General features: G+C 45.8%; 1 protein-coding gene across 1 annotated transcript in view; it reads left to right on the plus strand.

Moving 5' to 3' along the window:
- Nucleotides 1–18,361, plus strand: part of Clip1 (CAP-Gly domain containing linker protein 1) — a 112,732-nt gene that overhangs the window by 62,638 nt on the left and 31,733 nt on the right. Inside the window, exons 13-18 of the mRNA XM_051161502.1 lie at nt 647–803; nt 4,405–4,570; nt 4,676–4,891; nt 7,294–9,561; nt 10,628–10,744; nt 12,718–12,824. Coding sequence (XP_051017459.1) covers nt 647–803; nt 4,405–4,570; nt 4,676–4,891; nt 7,294–9,561; nt 10,628–10,744; nt 12,718–12,824 — 3,031 coding nt within the window. The remainder of the gene's footprint in view (nt 1–646; nt 804–4,404; nt 4,571–4,675; nt 4,892–7,293; nt 9,562–10,627; nt 10,745–12,717; nt 12,825–18,361) is intronic.

An 18,361-nucleotide genomic window follows, 5' to 3' on the forward strand; every position in this document is an offset into this window, starting at 1 on the left:
AGCATTTCCTCTCTTTTCTGTCTTACAAAAAGCCAGAATCCACCACTGCTGCCACTGCTGCCCTTGTTGAGCCTGCTTCACACAGACAAGCACACAGCTGACCACTCCCCTGCCTCTACCCCTTACCCTTTCGTTTCTTCTCAACACTGGCCAGAGTCAGATCACATGACTTCTCTTCCTCCCATCTCAGTCACTCTAGAAGGTGTAGACTTTGCCCATCAAGCCCCTTATCTCTGGGCGTCTGTCTCGGAGTCTTCTTGCCCTCACCCACTGCACTGCAGCCATATGAGCCCCTTGCTGTTGTAGGATGTGCCAGGCTACTCTCCACCTGGGGCCTCTGACTTGCTTCCTGCTTCCTATTCTTTCTTCAGGTCTTTACTTGTCGCCAATTCAGAGGGATCCATACACTATTTTACCCTTTCCTCCTCTCAACATCCTTTCTCTACTTCCAGATGTCCCCTTAGCACTCACCTCTTTCTGTTATAGTGCTACTTTCTTTATTTTGTTTATTATCTGTCTCTGTTAGAATGTGATCTCTATGCAGGCAGAGATGGCTGTCTGCAAATATCTCCAGCGTAAGAATTCACTGAATAGATTTTTCTTGCTTTTAACACAGTGGTGCTATTTCTTTTCTGTATATGTTCAGATATGGAGGCAAAATTTAGAGAGAAGGATGAAAGAGAAGAGCAGCTGGTCAAGGCAAAGGAAAAATTAGAAAACGACATTGCAGAAATAATGAAGATGTCAGGAGATAACTCTTCTCAGCTGACAAAGATGAATGATGAGTTACGCCTGAAGGAAAGGTATGTGTGACTGCTGGAGAGGCTGCCTGCCTGCGGCGGAGGTGGCGTGGCAACAAGGGCGTGACAGGCGGGCAGTGGCTCAGGGCAGCGATGGGATGGGCATCGTCCCAGCACTCGGGACAGAGGCAGGTGGGGCCCTGAGCGCTTGGTCTACAAGGTGGGTTCCAGACCAGCCAGGGCTACATAGTGAGACCCTGTCTTAAAACAAAAACAAAACAACCCAGGAAAACAAGGCTTCCTGGCTCTTCCTTTTTCTCTTTCTGTTTCCATTTTCTGATTTTCCCTCCTTTAAGGTGTGTGTATCTCTCTCTCTTCTCTCTCTCTCCCTCTCTCTCTCTCTCTCTCTCTCTGTATGTGTGTGTGTGTGTGTGTGTCTAGGGATTGAAGTCATTGGACTACACTCCAATTTTCTGTTCTTTTCTCCTTGAATCATGTATGTAGCATTTGTTTTTGTCTTTTTAATATTCTACCATGAGTTTTAAATATCAATCAGGCTTTTTCAGCAAGTACTTTTACTGAGCCATCTCATCAGTCCTTGTTAGACCTAAAACAAGGTTTACCTACTTGTTAAGAATGACAGAGTTAAGGAATATAGTAGGATTCCTAGACCTTCCAGTGGCTTAGGGAGACAAGACACTTGTTTAATAATAGCAGTAACTGAAAGGTATTTGGGGGCAGCTCCCAGGAGGGTTCACGGGTCCCAAGGGGAAGTTACCACGCAGACAGGGAGACAGAGAAGTGGGGGAGGAAGAAAGAGTGTGAATACACAGAGAGAGAGGAGAGAGAACCAAAACGTCTGGATTATATTCCTCTTCCCTGGGGGAGAGGAAGCCCAGTCCCTGGGCTGGAAAGTTCAGCATTGAGAGTAAGGTATGCCAGCCATGCCCTGTAGCAGGTAGGGACTGAGGGATGCTGGGAGAACCCAGAGGCCAGGTACCCTTTGATATGTTAAATAGGCACCTTAGCTTCTTGTCCTGGCTCTGAAGCCCAACAGTAACTAACATTTATTACAACACCTTAGAGATGCCTGTAACTTCCTTCACTGCAATGACAGGAGACACCTACCGAGGACATGCCATGTGCTGTGCACTGTGCTGACAGCTTAAGTTTATATGGGGTGTATTTTTTTGAGCTTCCCATTTTAAAGAAAAAGAAACTGAGGCTCGCTTGAGGTTTCATAGCTGAGCCATCTGGTCTTGGTGCTCTTATTTCTTTTACTAACTTATATTTCCTTAGTACTAAAACTTCTTTTATCTTAAGGTCTGCCAATAATAGTAAAGTCTATTATTCTTAGGTTCTTTTTTGTTTATTTTAGAGACAGGGCCTCATGTAGCGCTGGCTGTGCAGGAACTCCCTACATAGACCAGGCTATACCTCAACTCACAGAGATCTGCCTGCCTCTGCCTCCTGAGTGCTGGGATTAAAGGTGTATGCCACTGCACCCAGTTTATTCTGAGGTTCTTGTTGGCTCCCCTACCCTCCTTTTTTGTTTTTTTGAGGGGGGGGCGGTTGTTGTTGGTTGGTTTTTCAAGACAAGGTCTCTCTATGTAGCCTTGGCTGTCCTAAACTCACTTTGTAGACCAGGCTGGCCTCGAACCCAACAGCAATCCACCTGCCTCTGCCTCCTGAGTGCTGGGATTAAAGGCGTGAGCCACCATACCCAGTTCCCTCACCCCTTTTTATAGCAGCCATATCGAAATCAAATAATTAACAAAGCAAAACATTTTAGAGAACATTTTAGAACCATTAGAATTTGACTTGTAAATTATCAATGCTTTTAAAATTAATCACTATCCAGCCTTTCACCCATACATCGTAGTTCAAGGTCACTGGGTGACTGGTGACCTGGCCATTAGCTGGCAGCGTCTGTAGCAGCTCTGGTTCTTGCTCTTAGGCATCTGCACAAGTGGCTGTTTGCAGGGTCTCCAGAGAGTGCTACTTCTGAAGGTATTTTATAGATATAGCCAGCACTGTCCCTCTGGTTTTCCTCTTGTGCTGTTGAGTCACTTGAAGGCCCTGATTCTAGGCTAAGGTCCCATGCTTTCCATGTCCATGGGGGACCATGTGATTCTTGTTCTATGTGTCGTGTATGTGCAGGTACAGGACATTCCAAAGCCATTCCACCCCGTTTAAAGTGGCCTGGAACTCATTAAGTAGGCTAGGCTGTGTGGCCTGAGAGTCCGGGATTGGCCTGTCTGCCACCACACCTGGCTTTTTAACATAGGTTCTGGGGATTGAACTCAGATCTTTGTATCTACAAAGCAAACTCTTCACTGACTAAGCTATCTTCCCAACAGCCATCTGGTTCTCTTTAAGCAAGAATTATTTATGGTAATTTTTGTGTTTTCTTTTCCCAAAAGGCACTTAAATTACTTTTTTGGTAGTCTGCCAAAAATTTGAAACTTATTTCTTTTCTTAAAACTATATTCTTTTCTTAAAATTTTTTTCTAGATTAAAAAAACTTTTAATAAAAGTTATTTAGATTTTCTTATCTTTATTTTATGTGTATGTGTGTTTTTCCTACATGTATTTAAGTGCACTGCACATGCAGTGTCCACAGAGGTTAGAAGAGGGGATCAGATTCCCACAAACTGGAGTTATGGATGGTTGTGAGCTGCCTGTGAGTGCTAAGAACCAAAGCTTGGTCCTTTGCAAGAGCAGCCAATACTCTTAACCACTGAATCAGCTCTTTAGCCTCTATCTATCTATCTATCTAATTAGAGACAGGGTCTCTGTATCACTCTAGCTATCTTGGAACTTGCTGTGTACACCACACTGACCTTGAACTCCCAGGAAGCTACCTGTCTCTGTCTTCCAAGTGCTGGGATGAAAGGCATGCACCACCACACCTGGCCCAATATATTTATCTCGTATTTCTTTATTGATCTATTAGTATAAAGTAATGAATTCTTGCAATTATAGTAGTTGTTAATTCTAAATGTATTTATAACAGTCACAGGTGTTTTTTGTTTGGTTGGTTTGGTTTTGGTTTTCTGAGACAAGGTTTCTCTGTGTGTAGCCCTGGCTATCCTGGACTCACTTTGTAGACCAGGATAGCTTTGAACTCACAGAGATCTGCCTCCTGAATACTGGGATAAAAGGCATGCGACACCACGCCTAGTTGTTAAAGTTATTCTTTATGCAACTCATTTTTAAATTTGTCTTGATTTCAGGTGACATTACTTAATAAATTTTGCAACCTTTGATATAATTATTATTTATAGTATATTTCTAATATAACTTCAACTTAAAACATGAGAAACCCAGATGTGGAGATGGCTTGTGCAGATATACGAGCTTGAGAATTAGAGTTCAGATCCCCAGAATCTAAGTAATCCTAGAGTGCCTACAGTGAAATGGGAGGTGGAGATGGGGGAGCTCCCAGCATAAAGCAGTCAAAAGAAACCCTGCTTCAAACATGGTGGAATGCGAGAACTGGCACACAAGGCTGTCTTCTGACCTCCCTATGTGGTGCTGTGGTGTGTGCATGCCTGACCCCACACGGTGACCATGCACACACGCATATGTATACTACATACACACCTCGCACATGCACATGTCTAAAGAGCTATCCGACAACTTATATTGACACTTATTGTAGATCTGTTGAAGAACTGCAGCTAAAACTCACAAAGGCTAATGAGAACACAAGTTTTCTGCAGAAAAGTATTGGGGAAGTAACTCTTAAAGCTGAGCAGAGCCAGCAGGAAGCAGCCAAAAAACATGAAGAAGAAAAGAAAGAATTGGAGGAAAGGTTGTTGGAACTGGTAAGGAGCCGTGCGGGGGGGGGGGGGGGGGGGGGGGGGGCTGGGGAGGGGGGGGGGGCGGTCCCTGTGCGGCAGGGGGCTCACTCCTTCCTTTGGGTTCTGCAGGAAAAGAAGATGGAAACGAGTCACAACCAGTGTCAGGACCTGACCGCAAAGTATGAAAAAGCCAGTTCTGAGACAAAAACAAAGCACGAAGAAATCATGCAGAACCTACAGAAGATGCTGGCGGACACAGAGGAGAAGCTGAAGGCTGCTCAGGAGGCGAACAGAGGCCTGATGCAGGACGTGGAGGAGCTGAAAACACAGGCCGAGAAAGCCAAGGTGTGTTCTGGGGCAGAAATAGTGCGATTGTGGTATCTCTCAGCTAAGTTCTGCATCAGGGCTGCAAGTGCTTAGGGGTAGATGTGACCTGCTAAACTGTATGCATGGCAGAATGGTAAACTGCATCTTTTGTGGCTTTTAGTGTTTTGTACCAGCTGTTCTTCCTTGTAGGGGAAGGTAATGGCTCTACAGGTCTCCCTGCTAAATGTACCGTATAGCCATCACCACCCCCTGTACTGCTTGTCCCCAGAGCTGACAACCTCTTACTGTTGCCTGGCTCTGTCTGCTTGCTTGCAGTAGATGCTCTGTTGGGAAAGCAGCTTCCTCTGATCTTTGCCAAGCCTGCTGCACCTTGCACTAGGATTAAGAAAAGCAGGAGGCAGAGGCCCTGAGAAGCAAGCCGGCATTGTGTCAGAACTGCCCAGCGGATGAGCAGTCTTGTAGGGAGAACGAGAACTCTGGAGAGGGCTTTGAATGTCCCCAGGAAGGCTCTGTGAGCTTGCCAACATGGAACAGGGTGCAAGTAAATCAAGAAAATTTATTAGTTGAAAATAGTTAGAACTTGGTATGTAAATTTAAATTTTTGCTGTCAGGATTGTATCTGCCCCCAGTATATGCTCTGACTTCAGTAACTTAGTAAACTTTACCCTTACTATTACTATTTAACTTTCTTATTGCTCAAAGAATTGTTGTCTTAAATGTTTACTTTTAATGCATTAGAGAAATGTTTATGTACTAGTTAACTAGAAAGAAATTATGAACGAGAATTTGAAACTATTAAAAACTTTGTTTTTTGTTTTTGTTGAGACAGGGTTTCTCTGTGTAGCCCTGGCTGTCCTGGAAGTCATTCTGTGCACCAGGCTGGCCTCAAACTCACAGAGATCTGCCTGCCTCTGCCTCCCAAGTGCTGGGATTAAAGATGTGCACCACCAGCACCTGGCTAAAAGCCTCTTGTTAAGGCTAGAGATCTGGCTTAGTTGTAGAGGACCCCACCTACCTACCTACCCTGTCCTCGAATCAAATCCCAGGACTGAAACAAACAGCAACACAAACCCCACATGATACAATTCATGTCGAGTGTAAGGTGGTGTAGTCGCCCCTCTTCCACATGCTATCAGAGCTTTCTGCTATGTCCTCTTGTCTCAGCAGCACCTGCAGCTTGACACTCCATCTAGTGGTGGATGTGATTCCCGTGTTTAATGCTGCCCATGTGGTCCCCTTCAGTTTTGTAGACTACACAACAGTATTCTTGTGTGCACTGGCTTTGATGCTTTTATATACAAATCTTTTGGCTAAAGTACTAGGATTATTATTCTTCCAAATTTGTCATCTGGATATTTGATTTTAGTGAGCTAAGACCCAAAGAAGTTCATGTCTTCAGCCAACACGCTTGCTTATACATCACTTCAGGAGGTCACAGAGCAAGTTAACCACTGACCCAAAACTGCTGTCTATTCCAGTAGCCACTAGCTAGATGAGGCTGTGTGAAGTTAAACTTGCACAGCTGCCAAGGCAGCTCTCTAGGTGGACTCGGTGCGTTTCAAGAGCTCATGGTCATGTGTCTGCCATGTAGAAGAGCATGAATAACATTTATTTCACCACAGAAAATTCTGAGTAGTGTCAATGTAGAATCATTAATTTATCTTATAAATTAGTACATTTAAAAACCACTTCAGACTGGAGAGCTGGCTCAGTGGTTAAGAGCACTGTCCTGAGTTCAATTCCCAGCAACCACATAGTGACTCACAACCATCTATAATGAGATCTGGTGCCCTCTTCTGGTGTGAAGGTGTACATGCAGGCAGATACTGTATATGTAACAAATAAATCTTTAAATTAAAACACACAAACATACACAATTGTAGCCAATAAGGTGTAGATATTAATCAGCACTTTGAATAACATATGTGATCCTGGAACTGACACTCTTAAGCCTGTTGACTGCCTTTCCTGCTAAGTAAGGGCTTAAACACTGATAGACTTTCCCTTGCTACCCTTCCTTTCGATTAGAATATACCCACCTAAGTTTGATTAAAATATACTCACCTATTGAAAAATACCAAGCTTTTTTTTTTTTTTACCCCAACATTGAAAATTCTTCTCTGGGATAGAAATAACTCGACAGAACAGTAAGAAAGAGTCAGGGAAGTTATAGGAGTGGCTGCGCGCATTATTTCAAAGAGAAGAAGCTAATAGGCACTTTACAGAGTTACTTTTCTTTGTACTATCCCCTTATGAACTGCTGGTTTACTTCTCACCCTTAGCTATTCAGATAGGTTTTATGAAGCTTATTATAGGAAGTTCTAAGCTTTGATCGTTTCGGCCGCATTAAGTTATTTGGGCTTGCATTTGTCTGCTTGATTTCATTGTGTTCCCATTCTTTCCATCTTTTGTCCCTGTAGTCGCTAGCTTATTTGTTAACATCAGCCAAAAAAGAGATTGAACTAATGTCAGAAGAGCTGAGGGGTCTGAAATCAGAGAAGCAGCTCCTTGTGCAGGAGGCAAATGCTTTAAAGTTAGAGAAAGGCTCACTCTTATCAAAGCTTATAGAAGTGGAGACCAAGACAGCTTTGCTTCAGGAGGACCATCAGAAACTGTGGGCAGTGAACGAAACCCTCCATCTAGAAAAGGAGGTGGTCTCGGAAGAAAAGCAGGCTGCCGAAAAGCGCTATCAGCAGGAGCATCGAGAGAAAGAGTCCCTGGTGGTCCAGAGAGAGAAGCTGCTGAAGGAAGTCAACGTTGCCCAGGAAGAGCTCCTGCAGATGCACATGGAGAACGACTCCCTGGAAGCCTCCAAGGTGAGCATGCAGGTGCTCATCGAGGAGCTCCGCTTCTGCAAGGATAAGCTGATGGCCATGTCGGAGAAGGCCCGGGCCGAGAAAGAGCACCTGGAGGCCCAGGTCAAGAAGCTCACTGCCGAGAACCTGGTCTTGGTCAAAGACAAGGATGACGTCATTCAGAAACTTCAGAGCGCTTACGAGGAGCTCGTCAAGGACCAGAAGGCCCTGGTCCAAGAGATTGAAGAGCTCACGACCGAGAAGAAGTCAGCCACAGAGAAGCAGATGAGCCTAGATAACACCTGCCTCACCCTGAAGGCAGAGCGGGAGAACCTCCTCCAGAGCAACAGAGACCTGCAGTTTGAGAAGGACACACTGCGCCAGGGCCAGGAGAAGCTGAGCGCCAGCCTCGAGGCCACCCTGCAGGTCAAGCAGCTGCTCAGCACGGAGGCGGAGACGCTACGCGCACAGCTGGACTGTGCCAGCAAAGCGCTGCGGAAGGCGGAACTGGACATGAGACAGCTCCAGACCACCAACGCGAGCCTCACCAAGCTCCTGGAAGAGATTAAGACCTGCCGGGCGATCACAGACACGGAGTGTCTCCAGCTTCTCCACGAGAAGGAGAGCCTGGCAGCCTCTGAGAGGAAGCTCCTGGCCGAGAAAGAGGAGCTATTAAGTGAGAATAGAATGTTCGCTGAGAAGCTCAGCAAGCACTCAGAAGAGGCCGCGTGTCTTGAGAGGACCCTAAATGAGAAGATCACGTCCCTCACTTCTGAGAAGGAGGTGGCTAGCCAGAAAGTTGCCAGGCTTAAAAAGCAGCAAGATAGTCTCTTGAAAGAAAAGTCCGCACTAGAGATGCAAAATGGAGATCTGCTTGCTGAGAGGGAAAATTCTATCAAGACCATAGGCGATCTTAAACGGAAGTGTGACCAAGAGGCTGCAAACCGGCGAATAATAGTGCAGGAGAAGATGAAACTGCTGGGTAATATCGACACTCTGAAGAAGGAGCTTCAGGAGAGAGAGAAGGAAAACCAGGAGCTGGCGAGCAGCAAGTGTGACCTCTCCTTGATGCTGAAAGAGGCTCAGAACGCCAAGAAGAGCCTTGAGCAGGAGCACACTAGCATGCTGCAGGCGAAGGCGAGCCTGAACGCCGAGCTGAAGACCTGCTGCTCTGAGAAGAACATCCTGCTGAGGGACGGCCTGAACCTGCAGGAGGAGTGCCAGAAGCTAACCGAGGACATCCGGGAGATCCAGCAGTCGCTAATCCTGGAGAAGGAGGCCAGGGCAAAGGACAGCGAGGCCTCCTTGTATGAGAGTGACAAGCTTCGTGGGAGGATAGCGCTCCTGGAGGAGGAGATGCAGGGCTTGAGGGTGTGCACTGAGCAGCTGCAGGCTGAGAACAGTAAACTTGCCCAAGAGAAGGCGAGCGCAGAGCAAAAGGTGGTGGAAATCATTAAGGAAAAGGAACTCCTGAGCGCAGAGACGGCTCAGCTCGCTGCCAACATCCAGACCCTGAAAAGTGACTTTGCTGCCCTTTCTAAGTCCAAGTTGGAACTGCAAGAACTGCACAGCTGCCTCACCAAGATCCTAGACGACCTGCGGCTGAACCACGAGGCGGCTTTGACCGAGAGAGCCGAGGTGCTTCAGGACAACACGAACCTCCTGGCCGAGAAGCGAGAACTGATGCTGAGGAGTGAAGAGGCCCTGAAGGAGAAGGAGAAGCTGGAAGAAAGCTACTTCATCCTCCAGAAAGAGATCAGCCAGCTGGCCCAAACCAACAGCCACATTTCAGCCAACCTCCTAGAAGCCCAAAGCGAAAACCGTACTTTGAGAAAAGACAAGAGCAAGCTTACCTTTAAGATTAGAGAGCTTGAGACCCTTCATTCGTTCACGGTAAAGTGAGAGGTTCGAGTACTGAGCACCCAGACTCCTCACTAACTGTCACTAACGTTAGCGGCTTAGGTGATTTCTCCTCATCACCACCTTGGGCAACCCGTCTGACTAAGCCGTCTGTGTTTGTGTGTCCAGCTTTTCATTGCAACCGGAGAGGTGGAGTCATCACTGAGTGCCTAATTATAGTAGTCTCTCCTCATTTCAAAAAAACCTGAGAACTGTGAATAAAAAAGATTATTTACTTAATTTAAAGAGAAGCTTTGCTATCTGTAAAAAGTAACTGTTTCTTGGAGGCTACAGAGCACTATTAGAATGTGCACACACTGAAATGCAGTCTGCGTTGTGCCTGTCCGCTTGGTGGGTGATCCCATTGAAATCTCCATGGCTGAGAGCAGAGCGTGTATAATCCTAACTTCTCATGAACGTTCTTAAACCCACCAGATGAAACTGTAACCAAATGTCTTAAAATGACTTTATGATTATTTTTGATAGCTAGTAGCTGAGAATTTGTGTTCCTGTATGTACATCTTTTTTATTCACAGACAGTTCCGCTCATCACTGTTTCTCACAGATTTCCCATTCAGTACCTCTCATGGAGCACTTGAGCCTTGTGCTGTAATCGCCCAAATAACTTATATTATTTGAAAAATTCTTAGCTTAAACTGAGTCAGTTTAAAAGCCCCAAATTGGAATAGCCAGAAAAGCATTCTATACTTACAGAAGAAAATTTAAGAGCCATGCAGTTATGTAGGGTTGTCATTCTTCATCACCAAATAGTCTGTCACAGAAGTCAGAGTGCTGAGCATGTGCTCGTCAGGGTGACTAGGAGCTGCTTAGAGGGATGAGAGACCATGGAGATGGCTAAGAGTTAACCCCACGAAAAATGCCACGGGAAGGGCCCGTCACCTCCTCCTCCACAGTACAGACCCCTCATGTCCTGGCTTGTTTGCTGATGGGTGGGCTGATGACTCTCACCCTCTGCGGGTGCTGCCTGGCACTCTGAATGCCCTGATGGTGCAGGAGAGAGTGCCCGCCTCGCCTTCTCATGGTGTCTCCTTGTGCGTAGGCTGCTCAGAATGCAGAAGATGCCACGCAGATCATGGAGCAGATGACCAAGGAGAAGACAGAGACCCTGGCCTCCCTGGAGGACACCAAGCAGACGAACACAAAACTACAGAGCGAAGTAATCACACTGAGTGTCACTGTGCCTCCTTGTTCAAGGCATACCGACGTCGTGGGGTGTTAGTCACTTACCTCGGGAGTGTCTTTTAATCTGTGTTAGAGTTGAATACACACCATGATAATGTTAGATAAAATATAGTGCGCAGTAGCACTAAACTTTAAGGATCCCACGTGACACTGGGTGTGGTGATGCACGCCTCTAAACCCTGTACTTGGGAGGCGTTGGCAGAAGGATTAGGAATCCAAGATTGGTCTGGGTTACATGAGGTCCTGTCTACACACATCAACAACAACCACAACAGGAAGCCCTAACGTCCTTATGTTGTGGTGTCCCTAGATAAGGACTCAGTGGTGGCTCTTTCTAAGTTTTTTTATCCTACACATTTTTTTCCCCTCAACTTTCTCCTAGTTTAGGGCTATTGAGTTCCATTTCACCAGCCCTGCTATAGGCTTTTTCTTGACCTAGCTCAGTATTTACATCCTTTTGTGTCACTCTTGAGTGAATCATTTCTAGAGCCGGGACAAATTTGTGGCATCAGACTATTTCTGTTCTATCTACAAATAGCATTTCCCTTTGGACCTTTCCGTGATGCCCTGTTCGCATCTTCCCTGTAGTGATGATAAAGGGGTTGATGATGGGATCACGTATCCTGCAGCACTTCCGCTCACAAAAATCCTCCCTGGAAAGCTGCTGTCTGAATAGCCAGCTGTCCTACTGACGTGGGATGTGAAGTTCTGTAGCGCTTCAGGTGCTTTGTAAAGTCCCAGGCAGGTAAGACAGGAAGTAGTTCAGAGGAAAGGGCTGCTGGGTGGAAAAACTCCAAGCCTCTTTCTGCCAGCCTAAAGGTCTTCCAAAATGGACATTTTGAGGTAATTAGGGTAAATAAAAATTTAGAGAGAGTACACTCAGATTTTCAAGATCTTTCTGTGGATGGGACGAGGTAGAACTGTGTCCTCCCTCATGGGTACTGTAGTTGCCAGGCCACAGGTAGACAAGCCGTCTCTTGGGCCCATTGTAATGCTTTATTTCCTTCATAAACAGGATGACAAAGGACATTAAAAGGAAGGTGGTGATGTTAAAATTAGCCTGGTACTTTTTGGATTCCTGGTTGGTGGCATGTGACATGACACGGGAGACAAGTCGCTCTTCTAGCTATAAGAGATAGGGACATAAAGCCCAGATTGCTAGCCGGGCCCCAGAATCGCACTTTGTATGGTGCATGGATCAAACACGCTCCATCCATTCCAGGAACTCCAGCCACCTGCCAGAGCCTCTCATCAGTCACCTTCCACTCAGGAAATGCCTGACTTCCCCACTAGAGGGCAGACACTATGGGGTGGAATATGTGTGATGGCCCTCAGTCTCACTGCATGGCTTTTTCTCTCCATAGAGATTGCAGATGGATAACACACACACACACACACACACACACACACACACTGCAGATAGTTAATTCAGATAATCGGAAATATCATCTACATTACTAGTCAGTGAGGAGAGGAAAGGGTTTTTGTTTAATTATAAGGCTTGATCCTTGATAATGTCACTGTCTGGCAATCTATTTCTTGTTCTTTAAAGAAGGATAGTTTTGAAGGGCAACCCCAGTGGTAAATACTGAGAATTGTACAAAAAACTAACGAAGCCAGACATGGTGGTGCACAGCGGTAATCCTAGTGTGGGGAGGGGGCCAAGGTAGCCAACCAAACAAAAGCACACATGGCTAGAGAAAGCTTCTGTCGTAGAACACACTAGCAATTTAGCTTGACATTTTGGCCACGTGCACAGGAAGTGAAGACTGAACAGGGAGGAGATACGCAGTTCATAATCAATTTGTCATCTGTAATCCCTTCTCCAGATGATTCCTCTGCCGCTTCAGATGACTAATTTCATCTATTTTTAAATACATGTTTTGTGAATAATTTATCCAGCCAAATGAAATAATGTCACTGTTTTCCCCCCTCTTGGTCTTTAAGTTGGACACACTTAAAGAAAACAACTTGAAAAACATGGAGGAGCTGAACAAGTCGAAAGAGCTTCTGAATGTCGAGAATCAGAAAGTGGAAGAGTTCAGGAAAGAAATGTAAGTTTGTCTGCTTTGAGGGAAATTACTCTTAAGTTTTAAAAAAGGGAAGCGGTATTCAAAAAGTCTATAAAGCAGTTGTCCTGTCAGTCCCCCAAATGCGTTCCCCACAAGCAACTTCAGGGACCACCCTTAGAACCCCAGCCGAGGACCACAGGGAGCTGGGCTAGCTGCTGCAGTGAGAGGCATGGCAAGGCTCAGCTGTGACTTCTAGAGCCAACCAAATGCCTGCATGGCCATCGGGTGAAGTAAAATGTGTGTTTCCATGATAGCTGCTCATAACATGTAGAACTATAAAACCTTCTTATTAATAAATACTTGAAAAGCCAGGCGTGATGGTGCACACCATTAATCCCAGCACTCAGGAAGCTGAGGCAGGTGGATCTCTGTGAGTTTGAGGCCAGCCGGGTCTACCTGTCAAGTTCCAGGACAGGTAGGGCTACATAAAGAGACCCTTTAAAAATATAACTAAGCAAATCAAAATAAATCCTTCAGAACTTATTTGTTTGTTTGTTTATATTTTATGTGTATTGGTGTGAGGGTGTCAGATACCCTGGAACTGGAGTCACAGACAGTTGTGAGCTGCCATGTGGGTGCTGAGAATTGATCCTGGATCCTCTATCTGCATGTACACCTGCATGCCAGAAGAGGGCATCAGATCCAAGTATAAATGGTTATGAACCACCATGTGGTTGTTGGGAATTGAACTCAGGACCTTTGGGAGAGCAGACAAGTGCTCTTAACCACTGAGCCATCTCTTCAGCCCTCCAAACTTCCTTTTAATAGAAAAACAAAGTCAGACTTGTGGCACATGCCTATAATCCTAAGTATTTGAGAGTCTGAGACGGGATAATTGCTGTGAATTAGAGGCCAGTCTAACCTACATGCAAAATTCCAGGACATCCTAGGATATAGCTCCATTTATCAGGTGCTTGCTGGGCAAAATGAAGACCTGAGTTGAAATCCCAAGTACCCATATAAAACGCTGAATACGGTAGTATATATCTATAAGTCCAGTGCTTTAGGGCAGAGACAGGAGCGTCCTGGAGTTTGCTGAACATCTAATGTAGCTGAAATGGCGAGCTCAAGGTTCAGGAGAGACCTTGTCCCAAAACCTAAAGTGGAGGGGGCCATGGGGATGTGAGAGTGGGACTGGGAATCAGACTATAAACTGATTAAATAATTAATTAAGAAAACACCATAAGGCTGGGTGTGGTGGCGCACACCTTTAATTCAAGCGCTTGGGAGGGAGAGGCAGGCCGATCTGTGAGTTCAAGGCCAGCCTGACCTACGAAGAGAGTTCCAAGACAGCCAGGGCTACACAGAGAAACCCTGTCTTAAAAAAAACAAAAAAAACAAAAAGAAAAGACCATAAGTGGAGAATAAGTGAGGAAGACACCCAGTGTCCACCTCTAGCCTCCACTCACATGTGCACACACATACTAACACACTCACACCCACGAATAAGAACACATATACCTGCCAGGTGTGGTGGCACACTCATGTAATCCCAGCATTCAGGGAGGCAGAGGCAGGCGGATCTCTGAGTTCGAGGCCAGCCTGGTCTACAAAGTGAGTCCAGGACAACCAAGGCTACACAGCGAAACCTTGTCTGGAAAAACCAAAAGAAGTAAAAAAATTAAAAAAAGAGTACACACAAAAACAAAACAAAAAACCACACACATACCAAACACCAAAGAAGCTAACATTTTAGCTACATTCAGAGAGGGTGGATTTGAGAAGTTATGCTGCTAGGGTGTGGGACACTGACCAGTCTGGCACTACAGTAGCACTGCTCTGAGGTCTCCGGGCCACGTTGAGAGGGCTGGGGGCAGAGCTACAGTGGGTCTAAGCAAGAGAGCGTTTGTGTTTAGATAGCACCCTCACTCAACACTGATGACTACCTAGGACTAGTCCTACAGTGAGTCTGCCCACTAAATGCTGCGAGTCCTCGCTTAATCATGTCCTGTCACTCTTCTTGGGTTGTGTAGGATTAATGTCATGCCACAAAGAGAGAAACTGTGGCTCAGCGTAGTTGTGGAGTACGTGCTTAGCATGTGTGAGGCATTCAGTCTGAGGCGGGAGTGGGGGTGGAGGTTGTCTGTGTGGCTGATGTGCTGGTGCACGCCTGAAATCCCTGGAATCAGGAGACAGAAGCAGGAGTATGGAAGGTTCCAGGTCAGCTAGAGCTTCGTAGTGAGAACCTATCTCACCCCTATGCCCAGTTTGTCTGTCTGTGTGCCCTGCTTTACGCCTGAGGAAGGAGCGGGAGTAAGACAGCTACTTTGAGAGTAATGGTGACTGATCTTTCTTCTGACTGCCCTGAGGGAAGCTGTTGAGATGACAGAGAAGCAGTCCCTGTGCCAGGCCTGAGGAAATTCCCTCTTCCTGTCTGTGACAAGGCACCCCATGGCTAGATCTTAACTTTGCATAGAAACTGGTGGAAGGCGGCCTGCGGAGCTGGTGAAAAGCCTTAGCCTGTGACTCTGTCCTTTGCCCTAGTCTTGGCCACACTTCAAGGCAAAGGCATCTGCCTTCAAAGGCCTGTGTGATGGGAATAGGACTGCTAGGGGTGTTTTGCATTCCTTAGTTGCATTCTTCAGTGCCTAAAGCTAGAGAAGACGCAGCTGTCTGCCTGTGTGCGTATGAGTGTGTGTCTGCATGTAAATGTGTGTCTGTGTTTGTGTGGGTGTGTGTCTGCATGGAAATGTGTGTGTCTGTGTGTGTCTGCATGTAAATGTGTGTCTGTGTGTGTGTCTGCATGTAAATGTGTGTCTCTGTGTGTCTGCATGTGTGTTTGCATGTGTGTCTGTGTGTGTGTGCATGTAGATGTACGTGTGTATGTGTGTGTGTATGTCTGCATGTAAATGTGTGTCTATGTGTATTCGTGTGTGTCTGCATGTAAATGTGTGTCTATGTGTATGCGTGTGTGTCTGCATGTAAATGTGTGTGTGGGTGTGTGTCTGCATGTAAATGTGTGTCTATGTGTATGTGTGTGTCTGTGTCTGCATGTAAATGTGTGTGTGTGTGTGGTTTGACAGGTGCACAGCAATAGCTGCGTGTGCCTAAGCTGCAGTGTTTGTCCTCACCTGAGAGAACTGTGCTGCTTAGAGAAGCAGAGCGAGAGGATCTGCAGCGTCCTGACAGCTCCCTGTGGCCGCAGCTCTCACAGCTGGAAACCAGCACTTGGGATGGACCGGTCTCTAACTCTATGCTCCCTACTGGAGTCATTGCAAGAGAGCCTTTGATATTGGTTAACCTGCGCCTGATTCAGCAGGACAGCGACAATGAAAAGTGGTTTTCTATTATGTATCTTAGAAGAAGTGACAAAAACAGTCCAATTTTTATCTCTAAGTACCTGGTTTAGTAAAAAATCTGGACTGTATTTAACTTAATAAATATATGAGTAAATTTTAAGTCAATATCAATAATATTTATTTTGTAAGATATCTTGTTCTGTAAAAAGAAAAGCAGCTTTAAAATTGTTTAGAGTAGCTGGAAGATGGCTCTTCCGTAAAAAGCCTGCTATGTGAACATTAGGACCTGACTGTGGGTCCCTAACGCCCGTGTAAACACTGACGTAGCTGGGCATCCCTGTAGTGCCAGCGCTGAGAAGGCAGCAAGAGGACGATTCCTGGGATGTTCTGCTGCCAGGCTAGCTGATCCTGCAGCTCCATGTAAAATAGAAGTGATTGAAGAAGACATCAGTGTGGACCTCTGGCCTTTCATGTGTATCCATACACTTGCATATGTACCCATGAAAACACACACACACACACACACACACACACGCACGCACGCACGCACGCACACGCATGCACACACACACACGCGCACGCACACATACATACACAAAGTTGTTAGAAACTTTTGTTTGTTTCTTGTGATATTTGCCGTGTGACCCAGCTCTGTGGAACCCCTTCTCTTCTTCCACCTCCACTGGAGTTCTGGAGATTGAACTCTGCATCATCTGGTTTATGCACCAAGTGCTTTACCTGCTGAGCCCCAGTGGCCATTTTGAAAATAGCTTTGGCTTTTTGTTGAAATTTTTTACTGCAGGTATTTTTTAGGGGTGGTATTAAGGAAGTGATAGATCACTGAGCGACACCTCCAGCGCACAGTGTGCTCTTTTTTTTGTTTGTTTATTTGTTTTGTGTTTCAGACAAGATCTCTTTCTCCTGCCGTGGCTGCCCTAGAACGTGCTGTGTAGACAAGGCTGGCCTTAGACTTGCAGAGATCCACCTGCCTCAGCCTCCTGAGGGCTGGGATTAAAGGTGCACTGTATGTTCTTTTGGGGGGGGGGTTGAGACAGGGTTTCTCTGTGTACCCTTGGCTGTCTTGGACTCATTTTGTAGACCAAGCTGGCCTTGAACTCAGAGATCCACCTGCCTCTGTCTTCCGAGTGCTGGGTTTAAAGGCGTGCGCCACCATGCCCGGCGTACTGTATGTTTTTTAAGCCAGCACTTTAAACAACTTTGTAAAACCGAAACTTTCTGTATATGCGATGAGAGAAAACATGTTAAAGAGGCAGAGGAGGAGCACAGACATCAGCGCCGACAGGCCAGTGTGGTGTAATCCCAGCACACCGGAAGCTAAGGTGGGAGGATTTCAAGTTCTAGGCCACCTCTTGAAACATAGCAAGACCCTGTATCAGTAAACAAGAAAAGTTCCTGTGAACACAGTGACAGTGTGAGAAACACTGTATTAGTTTATGATGGCTTCATTGTATGAATTTTTCCTGATTTGTAAGGGTTAATGGACTTTATCCAGTCAGTGAACTTGTGTTGTTTGTGTGTGTGTGTTGGGGTGTATCCATACTAATTTGATTTCCTGTTGCTGTGGTAAATACCACAGTCAAAAGCAGGTTGGGGAAGACAGGGTTAATTTGTCTTGTAGGTCACTGTCATCACTGAAGGAACTCTCCCCCCAGGTGGGGGGGGGGGAAGGGGGCTGAAGCAGAGAGCACTGAAGGGCTCTTTCAGCTCTCTTCCTTAATACAGCCTGGGTCCTCCTGCTCAGGCATGGTGCCAGCCATGGTGGGCGAGAATCCCCCCATATCAATCAACAAGTAATAAAATGCCCCACAGACATGCCCACAGGCCAGTCTGATGGAGGCAGTTCCTCCATTGGTCTCCTTTCCCAGACATATCTAGATTTGTGTCAAGTTGACAAAAACTCACTTGTGACAATTGTATATGTCAGTGGGTAGTCAGGTTGATACAGCCACAATTAAAATGATTTCCTTTAGCTTTCTTTCTCCATTTTTCTGTACATACTAAATACACATCTCTGAAAAAAAAAATCCAATTTACTGTGCTAAGTGAATTTTTATATAGATTTATTCTCCTAAATCTTATGAGGTCATCATAGAGTGTGTGTTATAGGTAGATAGGTGGGGAATTAAAAATCTAGAAAATTGAAGATGCCAAGCACTGCCACCCATTAGACAATTGAAGTTAAAAATAGATGTATTCATGCATTGACAGATGGATTCATCCCCAGATGACTGGATTCAGAATCCAGCCACATATGACAGC

This window comes from Acomys russatus, chromosome 19 (assembly GCF_903995435.1).
Source record: "Acomys russatus chromosome 19, mAcoRus1.1, whole genome shotgun sequence".
In the NCBI taxonomy this organism is placed as follows: Eukaryota; Metazoa; Chordata; class Mammalia; order Rodentia; family Muridae; genus Acomys; species Acomys russatus.